Source organism: Rissa tridactyla, chromosome 24, assembly GCF_028500815.1.
Source record: "Rissa tridactyla isolate bRisTri1 chromosome 24, bRisTri1.patW.cur.20221130, whole genome shotgun sequence".
NCBI classification, from domain to species: Eukaryota; Metazoa; Chordata; class Aves; order Charadriiformes; family Laridae; genus Rissa; species Rissa tridactyla.
Window position 1 is genome coordinate 1,885,049 of NC_071489.1, and position 21,822 is coordinate 1,906,870.

At 42.5% G+C, this 21,822-nt stretch overlaps 1 protein-coding gene across 6 annotated transcripts in view; it reads right to left on the bottom strand.

The window, feature by feature from the left end:
* DIP2B (disco interacting protein 2 homolog B) overlaps positions 1–21,822 on the bottom strand; it is a 69,553-nt gene that overhangs the window by 35,079 nt on the left and 12,652 nt on the right. For 5 of the 6 annotated variants that reach the window (XR_008463440.1, XM_054183057.1, XM_054183056.1 and 2 more), the window contains exon 2: positions 4,660–4,731. Coding sequence is in view for 5 of the 6 variants with exons in the window: in XM_054183057.1 (XP_054039032.1) it covers positions 4,660–4,731 (72 nt within the window). In the remaining variant the exon portion in view is untranslated. Of the gene's footprint in view, positions 1–4,659; positions 4,732–9,947; positions 10,186–21,822 lie in introns of those variants that run through there. The other variant, XM_054183055.1, reaches the window with a different exon arrangement.

Consider the following 21,822-nt stretch of genomic DNA (forward strand, 5'->3'; position numbering starts at 1 on the left):
GAGCAAGCTCTTTGTTTAAATATTTTGCTATGACACAATAACACGTTACAGTAGCCTAACAAAGCATTCAAGCAGATGAGGGAAAAAGCGTACAGCTTCAGTAAATCACACATGGTTATACAACAAAGCAACATAAGTGAGCTAAGCCTGGCAGGTGACAGGTGACTTCTTTAGCATTCCCTTTACAATAATCCTGCTGGAGCCGCAGTTTCTGCTGCAGGATTCGAATCTACAGGGACAGGAAAAATAAATTATTTTAGATTTGCTTTTGGAAGCTGTTATGGATTTTTAAATTGTCCTTAGTTTTTAGGCAGAACTGACTGCTTTGCGATCCCTGCGTTTTGTTGAAGGAAGAGGTTCAACGGTTTAAACATTCAGAGCTTTTTTTCGTAAAAAGATCTTTAGATTAAAAGAATCATTATAAGCATCATGTATGATCAACAGGGATATGTGTTTACATTAATAACAAGGACAGTAAGTGCTAGATTCATCTGGCAGAAGAAAAGCAGCAGGCAAACCTGTTATTCTGCTGTTTTGCATACAGAATTGAACAGAAGTGCTAGTGTTGCACTGGCTATTCCTTATAACAAGATGATTTTTTCAAGCTGCGTGCCTGTAAAAATCATGTAAATAACAAACTCAAGTATCCAGGGTTTCCAAGTCAGCCCGAAGAGCACTTCCAGGACGCAGGGACAGCCCCGCTCAGCAGCAGCACGGCCGCACAGGCTTCATGCGATGGCCGCTGCCTGCCAGCCCTCGGAACTCGCCACGTTTAGGAGATTCACAGACACTTTCACCGGAGCTACCAGCATCTCAATTCTGCCTTGTGCAAGACATGAAGGAAGAACTCAGGTGCTTCATTGATTTAGTCCTGGATATTACTTCAAAGATGGAGAAATTCAGTTCCTAGATAAGCTTCATTTGGAATTGTGATACCCCTCAGACTGGATAAGGAAGAAAATAATTCCCCATTTGTGGTAGCTGCAAGTCAGATCTTGTAAACGGGTGAAACTCTCTAAACAACACTAAGCCAGAGCGCGTGTGCATGATTTACAGGTTTAGACAAAGCTGTTTTATCACTGGTTACTGTTCCACATTAGCTCCCATTTGAACTAACACGATGCTGACAGACAGACGGGGCAAAGAAAGAAAAAAAAACAAGCCAAACTTTCCTACAGTAGAGTTCTGCTGGGTTACCGGAGCCCACAGCACACGGGGTGGCAGGAAGGACTCTCCCGAGACAGGAAATACACAACAGCCCACGCGGGAAGCAAAGAAGAAATGTTTCTTTTCCAAAGTGCCATGATTCAAAGACATGAAACACTAAAGTAACACAATCTATAACGTTCCCACCTTGTGCTGTCCACAAATAACACGAAGCAGAAAAAACAAAACATACGTTAACAGCTAAAATTCACAGATCAATTAAATTAGCTTCAAATGTTATCAATCTCAACAGGTTTACAAGCATATTTGCTCCTGTCTTCCAACACCTCTCCCTGAGGTACTGGAATACAAAACCCACCGGATCACATTCCTCTTACCTTTTCAATAAAATCAGTAAGTACTCCAACGTTCCCTTTGCTTGTTTATAATTTTTAATTTTTTCCTTTTTTTCCCATTATCATGAGAATAGAAAAGAGGAGCAAGAGCACTCCAGCAGTTACAGAAAAAGGTTCTGACAGTGAATCAGTGCTTAATGAATATAATTTCCTTAACACATTAGCAGAGGAACCGAATGCATTATCTTAAATAGCAAGAAAGTGTACTCTGCCAACAGTCTGTGTGCAAGGGCTGCTAATTTTGGCAGAAGGCATTCCTGCGTCTGCATTGTTTGAACTATAAAGTTGTAAATGCCTTTCCAGATTTGCAGCAACTAATAAGGGCAGGAGCCCTTTCCCTAGGCAGAGCTTTGCCTGTAGTCTGCAGCAAAAACTAGTTTCAAGAGATAGTGAGTTAGTTACTCTGCCTCTTAGGAGCAGAGCAGTTCATCTGCCCATCCAAAAAGCGTTTTGCAAAAAAATTGCATTGTATCGCATCTTTTGAAATAGGTATAAAAATACCCGGTCCTCACAAATGACTCTGAGGGTGACTTGAAAATGTCAGCGTTACTCCAAGAAAAGCAACATCTCGAAGCAGTGAGAGCCCAGCCCGTTCCAGAGGGCAACTCGGGGTTTAGCTCCAGTTCGACACTTCCCAAAGGCAGGAAGGACGAGGAGAGCGGGGCAGCCGGCTCCTCTGTCGCAGGTGGTTAGTCAGCAGCGTAAAGTGGAATAAGCGTGCCTGGCCTCCCCGCTGTGGTCCCGGTGCCAGTGAAATCGGCAGCGTTACTTCACACGCGCAGCCTGGGAAGCTGCTCAAAACACTTCCTTCAGAGCCTTTTTGTGCAGCAGCCAGCACTTAACAGGGGAGCAACGATTCCGGGATCGCAGCCCCATCGTCTCAGTGAGTCCCATTTACAAAAATGGATGTTGCACCAGGAAAACATGTATCTTTAGGTAATTAACATCGTTGCCGTAACTCTAAAGCAATGAGGCAAGCTCCCAGAGGCAATGTGAATGGAGCACAGATTTAGCAATAAGAATCTCCCAAATTATAATGCTGACATGCCCTGACATGTCATCGTACCTACCTTCGTCTCATTTCACATCGATGAAGTGGAGACAATACATTAGCTAACATCAGGAAGCTGCTTTGAGAAATGCAATGCACTAAATGCCAGGAGTAAATATTTTTTTTTTTTTTGGTCGTGGACTAAATTCATTTTCTGCTCATTAACAAGGTGACCTGATTCTGAATCCCTCACCCATGACTTCAGCAGGATTTTTACAACAGGAGATTCCCAGATATAGGGGCACCTGGATCTAAGATATATAAAGAGCTGGAGGGCTGAGCCAGAAGGGCAGGGAAAATGCTATCTTAATTGGTGACCTCCTATCAGCCTGTGTCTTTTCCTGAACTTCAGCTCATTCTCCAGCCTTGAAAAGCGTGACAATTAAAACAGCAGGGCCACAAACAGTCTTGCCAAACACTTTTTTTTTTCCTCCTAATTAAACAACATTTTCTGAAACAAACCAAACACGCGTGCAAAGGCATGAGGGGCACAAGATCGTGTCGTCAGATGAAAAGCAGCTTGTAGAGCTTCAGCCTCCGCTGGACTCCAGGACAAGTCCGCCAAGAAGGATAGGAAAGGAGCCCATATTTCCTCCTAAGGCTCAAGATCTCCACTGGTATACACACATGTTGGACTGAGAGACTGTAAAACCTGATTAACAAATATCTACTTAGAAAGACCATAAGGAGGGATTAGTCATGTATATTACTTTTCGGTTTCTTTAAATATCAGAAACAGATTTGATGCAAAGGTAAGCAACCTAGCTGTCAGAGATTCCTATCACACCCTGTTCAGGGAGTCAGTCCTCTGTACTCAGTTGTCTGTAACAAAATCTCAAATTTGAGGGCTAAAACCCAATTTCTGCTTGTCTTGCTACCTTTAGTATGTTAGCTCAGACAGAACACACGATTCCGTTCCGTATAAAGCACCCACTACGGCAGTAAGTCTCGGACAAGAGAACAGGCACCAGCTTTTGTTGAATACAAAGCAAAACAAAGTTGAGAAACAACTGGGACGGAAGAGAGCAGGGCTGCAACCATCCAGCGTTTTGGAGCGGCAGAGTCTAGAAGCTGCCGCATGAGAGTGGCAGAGACCTTTTATGTTCCTCAAGCAATCGCCTGAATTGAACTCCTGTAATTTCAGCAGAAAACCCCCATACGATCTCTCCTCAGCGGACGCAGTGCTGATGGTCAATAAATGCACTTTTAGCCTTCATTCTTTCCTTAATTTTTTTGGCAGTAGTTCAGTCTCAGTAAATGACAATAAGTCCAGTCATGACTGCTGTCATACCCATTCACTCCCCAGACTGCTCAGAGCCAGATATATTACTTCTTAATGGTTAAGCATCTCGGCGTATCAGTAGTGCAATTATTTTGGGTAAGCATCTCCGTAATAATTATTGGGCATACTTTCAGCCGTGTCCTTCAGTTTACAATTATATATAATTATCCTACTACAATCAGCTCTACCGCTAAGGGTCTTTGAACCAAAAGAAACAGATGTAAATGAAGTACATGAATTCAGCTGCTCTGGTGAAATAAACCAACAAATTACGAAAACTGTAATGTTTCTCCAACAAGGAATTAAGATGGCGGAAAGGATGCTGTACAGACCAACCCTGCAGTTAGGCCATTTTTAAGAAAGTTTCCAGAATGATTCTTGAGGACCTTGCACCTCACAATTGATTCAAAGCCCTTGAGTTCTCAGCTGGCAAGGGAGCAGGACGTGATTTATGTATGTGGGAGATAAAGACAGGGCATACCAAGTGTTGAAATACACAGCACTCTACAGAGACCCACCAAACAGCTCTGGAACTACCAGGAATCCCTCGAGTTCAATATGAACAAGCAAACTAGAGGCAAAATACCGCCATGGCATCCATGCAACCCCCACAGTGTAATTATTAGACAGCTGAGGAAACATACGAAACAGAACAGTTCAGAGTTGGCAAGTGAAATCTCAGCGCTCCACTCCACAGCCACTCCACAGATCCCTTTAGTGTCAAGGCCATGCAAAATTCTTATGGCAGCTAAGCAAGCACCTACCTTGGGTTTGTGGAAGATACGGAGCCAGAAGCTTTGCTCTCTTCTTCTCATACCCCTTTTGTGTGATGTCCCCTAAAATCAAGAAAAGAACACTCATTTAACCATGTCCTCATTTTTCAGGTCTGTCTGCTTTTCTTTTCAGTGATGTGAAGGTTCCACCCGAACAAAGCAACGCACATGAAGAAGAAAACCTGAAACCAAATAGGAGTGAGTACATTATAGTTTCAAAGCCTCCATATCACAGAACTTCTGTAGTTTCCCTTGGGATCAGAGATATACACTATACACTATTTAAATGCAACACTTTGAATGAGAACAGCTATCTAAATGGAATATCAAAGCAATGAAAACCTAAAAAGGGAAACTCGGAGTGCATGAAAATATTCTGTAACCACAAAGCCAACCTAGGCTAACAAAATGGAATAATTCCCAAACAACCGGGCAACGGGAAAGTACAAACTCAGAGTCTCCTCTTAAACTAATCAAATTTAGAACAGCTTTCAGCAAATAATGCGACCCCACTGCAGGAGCTGTTTAGGGCACCTCCGAAAACTGAGGCAAGGATGAACAGAAACAACTTCAACACTACTGCCCAAGAAGCACACCCTATGAGCCAGAAAACCAGACTTTTAATCATGTCTATTTGATATTGAGTGAAAGCAAACCAGGGGGTTGTGTTGTTTGGGGTTTTTTTTGTTTTTTTTTTTTAACCTAGTAGTAGCTGTATTTCCACTGTTTGCCTACTGGTAGAAGCACACAGAAGAGAGACACTCGAGCTCCACAGAAGCAAAAACTCCAGAAGAGAATAAGTATTAGTAAACTTTTCCCTTTTTTAAAAAACTAATCTGTCTGATCCTGGAGATCTACCATTTGGCTGCTGTCTTTTGTTTTAATTTCTCACATTGCATCAGAACCACAAGAAAGACTGGAACCTTGGAGGGATTAAAACAAAAAGCCCTGCAGCATTTCAAGCCTTTTTGTAGCCTGACCTGCACTTGTAACCTCTTATCTCTTGGGGCCGAAAGATTGGAAGTGATCAAACACGTAGCAATAAGAAACCAGAACTATTTGGTATTACTGCTCAAGTTAAATTAAGCCCATATTTATATTACAAGAAACTAGTGATCGCAAATGGCATGTTTTCTTTGCCGTGAGCCTGATTATTGTAAGGCAACAGAGTATTAGACGCTGAGCAGCACAGGGCACTGCATTTGCTGCCGCACAGCATCCTTCTGCCAGACACCTCCAGCCTGATCTGCGGGGCCACATCAGAAAAGGTGATTAAAGGGTTTAGCTCTAAGCCTCCCAACACAACCAGCACCTCTGCGAAAACAGTCTGTTGAACTGGCCATTTTGGTGATAAAGGTGGTTTTGCAGCACTGAAATGCCTGGAAAGGGAATGGGCTTTGCTCCTTTGTGCCGGACAGTCAAATGCCAGTGTCACTTGACTCGCCTACACTGAGAGTTTCGGAGCTGAAATGGGACTTATGCTGCTTAGCGGAGGGTGTGCGTTTGCACACAAAATTTTATCTCACTCCTCTAACACTGTAGTTGAGTCAGGCCCCAACAAGTCCAAACAAATCCAGCAGCTGAAAATTAGAAAGCCCATGAAGCAGTGAAATGCCAACCAAAGCATTAATTTTAATGCTTGATTGCAATACATAGCTCAGTTAAATTAATCCAGCTCACGAGAAAGGTATGCTGGCAGCGTAAGAAAAGTACACCTTCAAAAAAGAGCTATGCAAAGAGCGCACGCCAAAAGGGTAACATTTCGATCCACTGCATGAGCTACAAAATCCAGCAGCTTTTCTGAGATTTGCCTCTCTGTTTTCAGAGGCAGTTTTAATTCCCCACCTTTGTTCATTTGGGTAACAAATAGAGCGGGGCGACTGCCACTTCAGGAAAAACAAACCTGCACAGAAAGGGGGAAGGATTTTCCCTTATAAGCCAACCCACAGATTTGTTTGTAGCTTGTTATTTTGTGATTAATTTCTCCACAACATTTAATTGGACTCTTGACATTGGTGGTTACACGCTATATATAATGAAACATTTGCCACAGAAAATTGTTGGAATTAATAAGGAATACCAGTACATTACAAACAAAACCAGTACACCCAATTTAAGTACTAGCAGCATCCCATTCTCTGTCATCACTTGCTCCACACTAATATCCTACCAATAAACCAAGCGCATCCTCACAGGAACGGAGCACTATGGTGCACAGATCTGCGTTCAGAAATCTGAAGCTGAGGTGAGATACTACTGAAAAACAAGAAGGTAACTCAGGCCAAAGCCTTATTTGCAACCTTCACTACCACGCGATGCAGATCATTTACAATATTGCCTGAAAAAAAGGATTCTCTGACCATAAGCTAATAAAAAAATAAAATCAAAAAGCCTAATGCTACTTGGCAAGAGCAGGAAAGTTCCAACTAGTAAAATTCAAGCAACAGAGATAAGGGTGATAAATTCCTGGGACCTCCCCACAGCACTGTGTCTTCCCACTGCGGAATTTCCAAGCAGAGTTTGTTTAAAAATAAAATAAAATTATAATAATAAAAAATTGACCATTATTTTGACAAACAGGTTGACAGTCTGAAGCACCTGCCTATTGGATTAGAAAGCGTAACGCTTAGATTTTTAGACTAGCCCTAGTGAAGTGGAACTAGGCAGTAGAGACCAAAAAGTTTATAAGAAACAGATAAATTAGAGGTCTTTATTTAGCAGGTTAGAAACAGAATACCATTAACAGAAATGAAGCTCCGGCAAGACACAGGGACTAAAGCTCTCAGAAGAAAAGCCTGTGTGTAGGCACGGGTGACAGGCGTAAAATCACCTCAATAAAATTATAATCCGATTACTACAACCACAGCAGTTATGCCCAAATTGATGTGTCAAGCCTAGGAAGCAAGCGTCCCTTTAACAGGCTGCACGAGTAGAACAATTTTATTCTACAAAGCCTCTTCTCTCTGGTCATACATAGTCCAAGTTTGGTATCAGTCCACTGAGACAGAAACCAAAGATTCACTAAGAGAGAAATTTTCTTTCACCCTATTCCTTTTCTGCTGATGTACAGGAAATGGAAATGGCTAGAGCTGAACATAAATGCGGACTTCCTCACCGAATATCATAAATTACAGCAACAGGAAGAGAACCAAGACAATAGGACTGCGATCTCAAGAACCATTCACTCCTACTACATAAACCCGGTAAATCATCAACCCCGTTTCCATAAATTCAACACTTTGACATTTGGTGTGCTACATTCTTCCAGTTAGCTGAAACAACAGCCTAAGAACCACAACCCCTCTCGACACAGATGCAAGACACAGCGCTACAAAGGAAGCATTAGCAAAGCAAATGAGAGATGACAATTTAGCTTTAAAATGGTGCTAGTGTTTGTTCATTCCTAGGAAAGAAATTACAAACAAAACCACTTACTGCTGTGACACTCTTTTGGCCCTCACCCAGCTACAACTGTTTCTGTTCAGTTGTAGTCTATATTTATCTATATCCTAAGCCAGTGCTGGTTGTGCCTCCACACGCTGAGGAGGCCCTGTAAGGAAACGGGATTTCTGTCAAAAGAAAGCAAAGCTTCGGTCTCTTTTCAGTCAAGACCCTTTCACCATATACAACCTTACAATTCTTGTATGTCCTGATCTTTCCTCGTGTCTCAAAATGCAATGTCAGGATCTTTAGGGATTTGTTTGTGGTTGTGGTTTTTTTTTTTTAAGGACACATGAGAGTGAGCGAAGCTGGTGGTGGCTGATGCAGCGGAGGAACAGGCTCTCCTTCCCCGACACCTCTGCTGCAGTGACAGCAACCACCAGCTGAGGTGCAGTCATGTCTTCACCCTCCACAGATAACCAGGACATTAGAACAGCCTGAAGTGGAAATACAGCCCACCACAGTCCAGTTCATCAGCTCCACGCGCTACCATTTTCCTCACACTGCTACCCAAACTCAGTTTTTCCATCCCGACCAGTGCACAGCTCTGCTACCACAAGCACTACTCACAAAGGGTAACTCATCCCAAGACATGAGAAGTTTTCTCCTGTGGAGCCACCAGCTCCGTTTCCCTGCTCATTTGCAAAGCGTTTGGTGGGCCAGCCCCAGCCGCACAGCAGAGGTTCTCCGGCAGGAGGCTGGCACCGTCTTGCATTGCTGCAGTAACTCCTCATCTCGCTATAGACCACCACACTGCTCCCCTCTCCTCCCCCCATTTAATCTTTTCTCTCTTCTGACGGTTCTCCTACTTTTCAAGACAGGTCTTGCAAATACACAAGAGATGACCGTCTGTGGCTTCAGAGTAGGAAATAACTCTGGATTTATGGTTTGCAGACAAGTTCAATCAAGGAGCAACAATTTTTCCTCACTTGGAATGCCTGGACAATAATCCTGACTGCAGACACCTCCGTAATGAAATCCAAGAGGCCCTGCTTGTTGGTGATTCAACAGGTGTACGTTTGAGAAACAGAATTCCCTGGAAAAATGCAAAAAATGGATCCTGAGATTCCTTTTCCTTATGATTCTCCTGATTTCTTGAGAGGAAATGAGAATGGACCTTCATCACGCAAATCCAATCTGGATGTTCTGACCATTGAGAGCGCAAGAGAACAGACAACCTGGGCAATGACAGAGGGATGGGGGCTTCCAGCAAACGTGGGAAGTCCAGGGAACTACACCTGATCCGCCTGGATGCTACACCTATATTCAAATCATGCAACAGAGAAGCCTGAAACTTCAGGAGCCTCACCGCCCTGTGACGCCAGGCTGCTTTTCAGCAATTAGAGTTGATGATCTATTCTAAACAGTGGTGCTCAATCAGTGCAAGGTGGTAACACCAGCTAATCCTGCTACGCTCAGACAATACTCCTCTTTCAACATCCTTGCTCCCCTTCCCCCCATGGAATGAGAACACTGAATCATTTACTGTCTAACAAAACCATAATTACTACAGTGGAGAAATTAAGGAAAATGATCACGTAGTGCACAGCATCTCCCCAACAAAGCCTCCAAACACTTGACTGTATCCAGCAAAAGGTTCAAATTTGAAAGCAGTTCGTATGCACTTTTAAAAAATGATTGTATGCTTTTAGAAGGAAATATGTCGATGTTTCTAGCAGTTTATGCAAACATAGAATCATGGAAACTAGCCTCAAAACACAGATAGCTATTGTCTTTATTTAACAGCAAATACTCTAACAAGATTATAACAAAAATAAGGAAATAAATTCTATTATCACCATTGCTTTTGCTTTTCAGGTCTCACCCCTATTAATTACCTTGATGACTTTGCCTTTCTTGCCTACTCCCCTGCTTCATCTCCAGGCACATATGACAGACAATGCCTCCCGGTAGCTTCATCACCTGGAACTCACTCTGACAGAATACAGCGTAAAGCCTGATTTTGCAGAGCTTGATTTTGGATTTCCTGTCCTTGACCAGAAGTAGACACAAAACTGGAGATACCGAAACCTGTAAGTGTAGCTGAAAGTCCAGACTGTTCTTTTGTTGCGTGCCACTTCCAGATAAGGTCTTTCAAGTGCATTTGGAAGCATTAGTGGCATGTTTGGGAAACCCAAAACGAGGAAGGTATGCACTTTAGTACTTAAGACTCTCAGCTATGGCCTAGGCAGAAAACAGACATCAAACCAATAATTTCAGCACTTCTGTAACGAATGTTGTCGCCACTTATTTATTTTGTAGTTAGACACTGGCTTCCATTTCCTAGAGGACTGGCAGCTTCTAGATACCCCTACCCGGCGATGGTTTTACCGAGGCTTAAAGCTAGGACACCCTCAATCCCAGGCTCCAGCAACCCAAAAGACAACATTTTGTCGTGGTTTTGGCCCTCAGACCAGGACACATTTACACCTTTGTTCTAAGGCCGAGTGTTCAAACAGACTATACCTGTTAAATGGTCTTGCACTAACACTCTTTGGCTACAACTTCAGCACAAAAACTATGTTTGAAACAAGTTTAGACAATTGCCTCTTTCTGTTTGAGGCCAAATGATGATGCAGCTTCAAAGATTCCCTCCTCCTTCCTGCTGGTGAAGCTGTATATCAGGTTTCCTCCTTGAAGACAATACCAAGGCCTACAAACTATACAGTCTTCCAGAAAAGCCACCGATTTCTTGAAAGACATAAAGCCTTACTCACTCCATATGTCACCCCCCTCCCCAAACCAAACAGTAAGAAAAACAAACAGAACAGGTTTGTGCTCTGCAGTTTCCCTTTAACAGCACCGTTCTGTTCCCATTACGAACATGAATAGGCTACTGAAAAAAACAGCAAGTGTTACAAAGCTCTGTTTGTTAAGCGCAAGCATTATACTGCTACAGCTTCAGCACTGAAAGTTTCGCAGACAGATCAGCTCCAGATTAATTTATATACACAGTACAAGTCCACTTGGCTCCAGCACTGTGGGGACTCTGTTCCACAGTTTCAAAAATCTTTTCTCAAGGCTTACGAATGTTGCTTTACCAAATTAAAACTATTTTAATCTCAACATTTATTATTTCCAAAGAATGCCATTCACAATTGGGTTTCAGTGGCAGGGTCTACCCTGCGCACATGGTGGTGTCCAGACTGCCACACAGCAGCGGTCTCGTTCGGTGTCATTTAAGGTCACAAGGTGCACTTTACCACCAGTCGCTTACTCTGTGCCTTAGGCCTTTATAATTTTTTTGTTGTTTTACCTTTAAACAATAAATCCAACTCCTGAAACTATACTGAAGAATCTCTTTTTCTTACAGTAGCGTTTCATAGTTGCAGATGATCCACTGTCCTCGATTCACCCGTCTGGGCCTGTGTATTACGGGCAGTAATCTTAGATGCCATATGTGATGCATCACCAAACTGGGTGAGCTAAGGACAGAGTTCGGTTTTCTTTGTGTGCGTGGGCAGGGGGTGACCAATGAAAAGGAGGTGTCACCAGATTAACGTCAGCCTAAGACCCCCATTCCCCACAGGAAAAAAAAACAACAACACACATACGGTAACTTATCATTACCATTTCTGCTGAAAATGGCACTATCCAGGGTCAGCAAAATGAGTTCTCAAAGGCTTCTCAAGACTGGGACACTGAAAAATGCTTGGAAGCTTACCACAGTAAACAAAAGAGCCTCTTGTAGATGTACTACACTTTTGTTGATTCTTCTCTTTGCAGCAGACATGAGAACATTCTACACGTGACTGCGTGCACGGTTTACACAGCACCAACGTGACCCTGGTATTCTCAGCAGTTAGTTTCTGTAAAGGACTTCCCCCGGTAAGTCACTCAAACGACCGTGAAGCCAAACGTCAAGCCATACCTCGAGTTCATTTGTGTGTAAGAACTAAAAGGCCACTTTAGTGACACTTTGCCTTTCAGATCCTCACCTGTGCCAAGAGGATGCGTGACGTACTTGTGCCTCAGCAACTCAAATCACGCTGTCGACGCACGGGTAACATCTACCTTTACAAAAGGTAAAATGTTTTATAAAAGGCTCCAAAAACTTTTGAAGATAACCTCTTACAACCTTTAAATACATCACCAAATTCTGTTAATCCTGATAACCCTACTAAATACAGGCTCTGCTCGCTGCCTCTAACAAACATCTGCAAAATACAATCACTGAAGTCAACTTCATACAAGATATTATGTTGCAAAGTGCAGCCATATAAATTTTACATGTTACCCATAAAACCAGCACATGCATATAAATAGATTAATCCCTTACACAAATAATAAATCTTGCATGTAACCCCATCCTGAGGAGAAAAAAAAAAAAAAACAAACCTAAACTTTTAAATAGCTACAACTTGTCACAGGGAAAAAATGCATTTTCCCTTCTGAATGCTATAAAGGGCACAAACCCAGGGCTTTGTCACCAATAGGATTTTACAAAAATCTATTCAAGAGAAACGTTTTAATCTATTTTTAATAAGCAGTCAATGAGAAGAATGTGAGCTTAGATGTAGGAGCGCTTAACAGTGTTTATAATACTGGTCTTGCATTAGAACAACGCATTTAAATGAGGAGAAACAGCAAGTGTCCCACACACGTACCCCAGAAGCAGCTGTACTCGCGGTCGGAGCTGAGTAAAGCAAGACAGCTCACAACGCATTTAAAAAACCCAGATGAAGTGATTCCGCCCTGAATAATACTCTTTTCTGACTAACTACCTGGTCACCGACACTAGCAGAAATTCGCATGTATTTAATCCTCAGCACAAACGCACAGACCTACCCCTCCACCACCAGACTGAAAACAAAAGTTTGCCAGGAAATGACTAAACCGTATGCAAGAGTAACAACCCCGTGACTCAGCTTTTATTCAGTAGGCAGGTACATCACCCTCTTCCCTAAGGTAGAAACTGAATTACTGTAACAGTGAGTGCTGATAACCTTCTCCTAGGAGAAACCCAACTGCAAAGGATTACACACACGTAAACTCTTTGCCAGTTCTAAGCAGCATGCACTTTCTCCACAATAGACCAGCGTGGACAGATGATTTTCCAAATCAAGCCTGTTTTTAGCCCAGGAATAAAAATAAAAACAAAACCATGCAGGCACCCAAAGAGAACTCTGTATCTTGCTGCAAAATACTTCAGGCTCATGCAGATAGTCACCCACAATTAGCAAGCCAAATGAGATCTTCCCTTGGGTTTACCACAACCTGCAGTAAACAGCATTTGGGGACGGTCTGGGGCTCTGACAGACGTGGTGATTGATTAAAGTCAGATGTACGGAGCTTTTACCCCTCCCACAGACATCAGCGACACCACAGTTTCCAGTCCAAGGTATTCAACGGAAGCAGAAGGTCCCTGGCATTTATTCTGCACCTCGGTTCCAGGGGTGGATGGCCCTCACCGAGGCTCTTCACCTCTCAGGTCTCACACAGAAACCTGAGCGTATTTTTGCAGCCTTTTGCTCAGCAGCTAACGTGGCCACACAAACCAGCAGACTATTACTACAGTGGATCCGCCTGGGATAAGATTAAAATAGAAGTTAGTAAGGTTTTTAATCCTGTGCACAATTCCTATTGCCTACCCCCTTTCATGGCTCTCGGATGCCAATATTTAATAATTCTCTTGAAACAGGCTTCAATTTTTTTTAACATAAGCCAACTGCCGCAGGTACTCCTTGCTGGTAACTCTCCTCCAGATCCGATGCCATCGCAACACCTGCCAAACCATCCCAAAAAGCAGTCTGGAGCTTCAGCCCATTTCGGTCCAACTGTACCTGAAGTTACTTTCATAATTAAATTCTAGATTCTTGAATGAGATGCAAGAATGGGAGAAGAAAGAAGTTAGGAGCAATTATTCCCCTATCTATTGATCAAACACAGCGCTGCTCACACAAAGCATTCAGGTACGGAAATGCAACGCTGACCTTCCTTTAAGTAGCGTTACAGTGCACTAACCTAGTTGGCATGTCATGCTGCACGGCAGCACAATAATTAGGTATTTCCAGATGGGAAAATGCTATTCCAAATCATAGTGCAATGAGCTCAATGATTATGCATGATGAAACAAAGATGCCTTGATGAAAGCATTAGCACTTAAAAGATCACTCCCCAAAGAGGTAGTACCAAGTGTGTGCTCATAACGATGTCACTCCCATTCCACAGAAAAAAGCAGCAGAGAAAGCAAGAGCAAAATACATGGTTTTTGCCAAAGCACTGAAATCTGAAACACAAACCACAGCCATTTTACAGCATTAACAAGTGCTTACTCTAGGATAGTTACTATTAAACAGTATTAGTCACCATAGTAGGATTCCACTAGCTAAAGTTAAAGCAATACAATTATTAATCTTTCACCCAGCCTCAAATTAGCGTGCAACACTAGTTATTTGACTTGGGGAAACTCCCACCGAATTCCAGAAGCGTACCTGACAGAGACAGACTCAGTGCGCGGCCAGGAAACTGTTCTTAGGTTTGCCATTCGTTTCTTTTAAGCCTGACTAGTGGGAACTAAAGCACTTTGTTAATTAACCTTAAACCTCTTCTGGACGTGGTAATTTAAAATAACTCCACCTCCATCCCAAACACAGTTCTACAAAAGCAGAGCTATATTCCAGTTAATGGGAGGCTGCCCCATGGAGCCACCCTTGCTGCGTACAAGCCCAGGAGTCGGTACAGGCTCCTCGGTGCAGAGACCAGGCCATCTTTTCTGGATTGAAGAGTACGACCCATTCAAGTTGGTTACAAACTTGGGAAACCAGATTTAAATAGAAAGAGCAGAAGAAAAATGCACTGCACTGTACAGCACAGCGTAAGAAGCAGATTTCAGGCCCTGAGCTCAGTACGGGCTGTGTTCAGCTTTCAGTTATGTTTACATCAGCAACCACGGCTTCTTGAGGAATTTCACTGCTAAGGAAACCATGTTGGCATGTCACCAGCAAGCCTAAGAAAACCCATTATTCTGTCAGCTGCAATGCTCTTTACAAGAAGGATCACGCAAGGAATGACTTCTGTTCAGGGCTCTTTGGGCATGCTAAAGAAGAGTCAATGGCTGCTTCAGAAGCACTTTGTTCAGAGGCTGGAGAACAGGATGTGGCAAGATCCTTCTTATGTGAAAGCCTTTAAGCTGCGTGGAAGATCAAAACAATGGGCAAACCGTACTGTAGCAGCAAACATGAGAACCCTCGGAGCACAGCTCAATCCAGCCGCACACTGCAAAGCCACCACAAAGTTACTGAACGTGGCTACTGCAAGGGAAAACACGCACCTCTCCCAGCACATCGATTCCTCCTAATTCTGCACACTGACAGCTCTTTAATGAGGATGACATTCAATTTTTGGTACAAAGTGGCCCTCGCTCTGTCTGCCTTTAAGTAGAAAGAACATGCTATTACCATAAAGAGAAGGAACGGTCAATCTCAATTTGCTGGCCTTGTTATGCAGGATATTACAATACCAGAGAGATATTTCTGTCGTTCCAAAATGGCAAGATCCTAACACATGGACTTTTCTTGCCTTGTATCAGTACGTCACCACTGTCATAATATAACTTCATAAAACTGGGAGGACAAATATCCTTTCTACATTGCCACCGGTGGACCTTGAACCTAAACAAACAGGCTTAAAAGTAAGAAAGATCTTATCCAACAAGCTATCTCCAAAACCACAATTACTACTTACAGTGAATTTTCCTACTGTGGCCTCTCTAAGGGTGCAATAGCTCCTTTTCCAATTTAAATAAAATAAATTCTCAAATGTCTTACTTGTAGAGGGAAGGAAGTGTGGAGAAATCAGTAGGATTATTTAAGAGCACACAGTCAGCAACTTGACAAAAAGAAGAATGTGAGCAAAATGAACATAAGAGCTTACAAAAAAAAAAAGATATTGCAGTTACAGATGTGATTTAGTTTGAAAACTTAAGTCTTTGACAGCAAATTAATACAGGAATTGTTTACAATACAGCATGCTTCCCAAATACTGTGCGTTTGTTACAAAATTTGTCACTGCAACCTTGTTAAACAGCTGCTTCTGAGATCACCTTTTCTTGTCAAACATTCACATAATCAAACTCTACGTGGGAAAATTTCTATCTCGTTAATTTTTCATTAGTGAAAAATAAAGCAGAAGATAACAGTGGAGTAATCACAACAAATGACTCCAAAACACCTTGCTCGAAATTCTCTGCGAGCGGGGAATTGAGGCTCTCGATAAACCAACAAACGGAGGACGACACAAAGCCTCGGACAACGGCTGCTCTGTTTGCACAATAGCTCCAACCTCCGCAGCAGCAGAGATGGAGAGGCTGAGAAAATATCTCCAGATTCGGTTTACCTAGGCCAATATTTCTGTAAAGCTGCTTTAATGTTCCAAATTGCTCCCAGAACCCGACAGCACTCGCTCTCTCTGCAAGGTAAGCTCTTCTCACGACAGCAGGTCTCCTCGCCACAGGCCCACGGCCAGCTCTGGCGTGGCCTGATCTCCACACAAAGTGACTCCCTTCTGGAAAAGCAAAGCTATCACCATGAGACAGATTAAAGCCTAATAATCGCGCTGACAGAAGCCTCGTGAAGAACAATTTGGACAGCTTCCAACAGCACTGTCTCCACTGTAGAGGACTGCAAAATAGGGACTGGCCCTAACACAATACCCACGACACTGGTAATATTAATGAGTCAGCCCGCTAACTACACACAAGAGCTGAATATCAATGAAAAAGGAAGCGTGTTTTACATCTGGCACCTGGCATATCGGAACAGCAAGCAAATACTGCTTTGCTGGATAAGCAAACACCTAAATACAATTACTCTCCAAATTGTTCTATTTGATTTTGACACTTCCGCACTCTGTTCCCAGGAAGGCCAGAGACATTTGATGCAGTGGAAATAAACTCATTGTGGTTTATTTATAATAAAAAGAGAAGAAAAACAAACATATTCCTCTAGAAATGACACAGCTTTCAGCAGGTAAACGAAAAACTGATGTTTGTAAATTCAGCATTAAAGTATCAAAAGACAAAGTTAGCTGTAAACAAATTCTTTAGAACAAGAGATCCACTGACCCAGCAAACAGTAGCCAACTGGAAAGAAACACTAACTGGTAAACAAAAATGGCCTCTGCCAGCATGATGGCTGCGTTTCCCCTTTGTTGTTTCCAGCTTGAATCACGACCACCAGATTTTAGCAGGCTCAAAGTGGGACTCCGTCACAGCCAGCAGCTGAAAAGCACAAACTCCTGCACAAGCCTAATCAAGAACTTGGTGAGCACAACACAAACCAGCTCTGAGCTTCTGCACTGAAGACAGAGGGAAAAACCCCAATCAATCTCCAAACTGGTTCCAAATGCTTTTCAGAGCAAATCATCTCATGCACTGACAGGTAACCTACCTGCACCAGATCCGCCCGCATGTCGCGTGCTCGTCACTTGAACAAAGAGTCTCGAATTTGGAGGAGAAGAAACTTTATTTCTAGTAACAGGTTAAAATCTCATGGTGTATTTGCGCTAACAAGCTGCAATCTCTCCAAGCTCAAATTTATCATAAAAATGGGTCAAAAATTACGAAATAGCACTTATTTAGACTTCTAACAGCAGCGTAAATAACCACGTTTCAGCCCTAACCAAGTGGAAGTTGAACACTTCATTGTCACCAAAACACCGGTGCTGGCACTGCTTGCTTGCACAAAGCAACCCAGCTCGAGCTGAGAACAGAACGATTTCTGTCATGGCAAAATCCCTTTGAGATTCAGAAGTCCAGCATCGGTGTCCTGCTCTCAACGGCGCGGAGCGAGAACAAGCAGTGGCACAGTAGACATTGCTGAAACCTGCTGCTCCCCATGCAGCACAGCGGACTGCATCCAGGGGTTCCACTGGAGACTGACAATACACACTGGTCTTTACGGGCAAGAAAAAGCATTACTTGGATATGACACAGTATTTGCTTGGCTGGACTCTAGCTGGAGAAAAGAAAAACTGCTGGATTTATTTTATGGTTAAGTTTATGGCAAAATCACTTACAGAACAGTATGAGCTTCTTAAAAAAGTATTTCAGTCACAAATCAAAACAAATAAAACCACTTTCCATATTGTAAGTTAATCAGAATGCTCTCTCAAGTTGTCCTCACATACACTACCACAGGGAAGAAAGCCTGACAAATCTGCTAAAAGCTTTAAAAAGCCTAAATTAAATATTAATATTCTGAAAATGATGAAGCCAGCACAAAAAACCAAGTCTCCTTTGCCACTCCAGTTCTGTATAGCCCAGAGCAAGAGATGAAAGATTTCTTGCAAACAGTGATGCCTAGATGGAATTATGAGTGAAACAGGAAAAAAAAACCCCAACCTATAGCTGTACAGGTTGGGAACTGCAAGCTTTTTGAAAAAGCAACAGCCAGCAAAATGCATTCACAGTAAACTAGTAACAACAGTTAATTGTTATAATGCCAGCTAATGAAAAGCAGAGAGAAAAGGTTATCAATACTGCATTGGCCTTACAGTTATGTTTAGCATGATGAGAAAAACTTGTGCTGAAGATAAAGTTAGAATCGCCCCCTTCAAAGTCCCACTTTTGACGCACGTGCATATTCAGAACACCCCTCTTCAGGCTGCGTACCTGTACTGGAGAGACAAGCGCATCAAGAGGAATATATTCAACTTTACTTCAGAATTGTGCTTTGACTCTAACAAACCTCCTGCCAGAAACCTCCTGGAGGAGAGTAACTGGCAGTGCTGCCTGACAGCCGGTGACGGCTGGTCGGGTTTGGTAATTTTGATAATTCGGTATTTTGTTGAGATGCTCCCTCATCTTTCAGTTACTTAACAGAGGACTGTCCCCCATTCCCTTACAATTTAAGGACACTTGGTTGGTCAGGTTTTAATAGCAACCTGGAATGACTTGCCAAAAGCTCCCCAAATTTTTTTTAATTGAATGATGACATCAATTACTTAATTTTAATGAGAGTGAGATCATATTTTAATTTTTCATTCTGCAATAAATTTAAAGCAAAGGTGACTGTGCAGTTTCTCCTAGCAATAGCCAATCTCCCTCAAAGGTGTAAGCAGAATGACTTTAAATAACTATCTAATCTTCATTGCTTTATTTCCCATTAGCATTTAATTCTAACTGTATTAGCTTGTTTTTATTACTATGCAAAACAACATGTAAGCCCTTCAACTTACTCATCTAAAACAGAAGCCCAAGACTTTGAACTCTCTGGTTCTCGCAGGGAAAAATCCTGAAGTGCTTGCTAATTTCTCTTTAGGCATGGACAGAGCAAAGTTTAAGAATGTTCAACTCTAAAATGTCCAGAAAAAGCCTAAACCAACAAACCAAAAAAAAACAAGACAAAACTTAACAAAAGTATCACCTGGAAAAGCAAGCAAAGAATTGCAGAGGGTGTTAAATTAGACTTATCTTGGCGTCATTTGTGGGGACACAGAGGTCTCTGATTCCACATCATGCCTGTTGAAAAACACACGATGGAAGCCACAAACAAATGCAGGTGCACAGGGCAACTGTTTGGCAAAGCTGCTGCTTCAGCTCCACAGTATGACCTTGGCAAAGTTATCTGATGTCCATGGCCTAATTCCATTTCTATTTGGCTGGTAGAGGCAGGGACTTCCCAGGCCTCTCCCTCTAACTCAGTAACTGGAGGAGTCCTACCTCTTCTAGAAGCTAGAAATCCTACAGAGTACTGTGGTCTCCCCATCTGAAGAGCATCCTAATGGTAGTCTTGCTCCACTGGCTTACAAGCCGTTCCAGCAGCTGTGCTCTCTACTGTCTTGCTCCAGCATGATTCACTATCCCTCCCGCGACTGTTCTGCATCGTTCTAGATATTAGTTTACTTCCTCCTTGGTCACACAATCTTACGTTAATACGAGATCCTCCACCACGTCACCCACTAGCTTCGCCAGCCTTATCTCTGGAGAGATGAGAATTTAACATTCCCTTTCATTTCTGCATTTCCGCTATAGATGACAATATAAAAAGTACTTGTATATGAACCATCTGTTACTATGCCTATTGGAGCCATAATCACTAGATATCAGCCATTTCAAAGAACACTAAAATGTTTATAAAACCAATGTGTCAACATAATAATATTAACAGGGAGATGCTTGTATCTTTTTGATAAAATATTATATTCACAGCAGGCTTTGCTTTCAACAACGGACATAATGGTCTTTTGAAAGCAATCTGAAGCACCACAGACTGTACTACACAATTTAGGGAGATGAGGGGGAGCAGGAAGGGCTAAGGACGTGTTGACAGCAGTAATTTAAGACAAGACAGTCTGCCAAGAAAGAGAAACTAAAGAATTAAGTCCAAATAGAAAGCTTGCAATTAAGCAAAAACTCTGAAAAAGGAAAACTGTAGACAACAGGCTCTGGTTTGGATTGCTGCCCTCCAATTTGTTCAGTAAGACTTGTCTGCTGACTCCATATGTTTCATATAAGTAAAATTTATGCCATGCTACATAATAGTCTCTTAAGAGAAATTATGATGTTTGGGAAATAAAGCAACCGCTTCTCTTCAATATCCCTTGTACAACAGCATCATTTCTTCTTAAGCACTGGGCATTCTAGAAGCACAACAGACTACTGTACAAAAATACAGAAACAAAATAAATCCCTTGGGGTATCCCATCTTAGATCTTCCTACCAAATACAATGCTGACCTGCCTTTGCAGTGACAGCCGGTCTGAACCATCCATAAAACACACCTTGTAGGCTCTAGTACCTCAGACTCCATTCAAGAAACTGCAGAGAGATGTTCCCTCTCGCCCTAGCTAATTCTGCTTTCTAATTTCTCCTCAAACCCCAAGACACCTTGGGTAGCTACCATATGCATGAAAATATGCAAACATATAGAAGCCACAAACGCAGGATGTGCTCACAACTTGACACCTTCATCACTGTTCTCTGAAGCATGATAGTTGTATCAATTGTGCTGTGCACAGATATGACTGAATATTTCATGTTAAAAGCTCTAAAAGGAGAAAAAAAAAACAAAACACGAAACCCAAAACCACCCTAGCCCAGAAACGCAGTCTGCAGAAGTCAACCACTCAGCACCAGCAGTACTGTACCTAGCAGTCCCGACGAGACTAGCGAAACAGCGATAAATCACTCCAAAACCTTCTTTCCATGCAGAGGAAAGGGAAATGGCAGAGCAAAGCAGATTTGAGAGCGAAAGTGCGCCTATTTCTAATTTGTTTGATTGCACTGGTGTAAAATGGAGGTTTATTTTGATACTTGCGTTTGTCTCTCCTTTTTACTTCAGCATGCAGCAACCTGAGAATGAGGAATTTCTCATATGGAGAAACCAGTCATCACAGAGGCAGACACCCTTCCCAGAGGTAAGGCAGCAGAGCCTGGCCACTGGAGACATCTCCTTCCTTGTGATCAGGATGAAGTCACATACGGGCTCTGCGCAGTTCAATAAGAGACCGGTTTTGCAAGCGTTCTTGCACAGAAGATACTTTCCTCATGGTTTAGTTTCAACAGATGGCTTAAGTGCTATACTGACAGACCCACAGGATGGAAATCCTGAGAATTTAGCACAAGATCTTCGCATTGAAACACAACAACCAGGACCTAAAGTGCTAATGTAGACTGACATGCAAAAGTGTGCAATCATTTCCATGCGGCTGCCTTCATCTTCTTTACATATGAGGCCAAGAAAGCCCCTGGGGCTGTACTAGTGCCTAAAA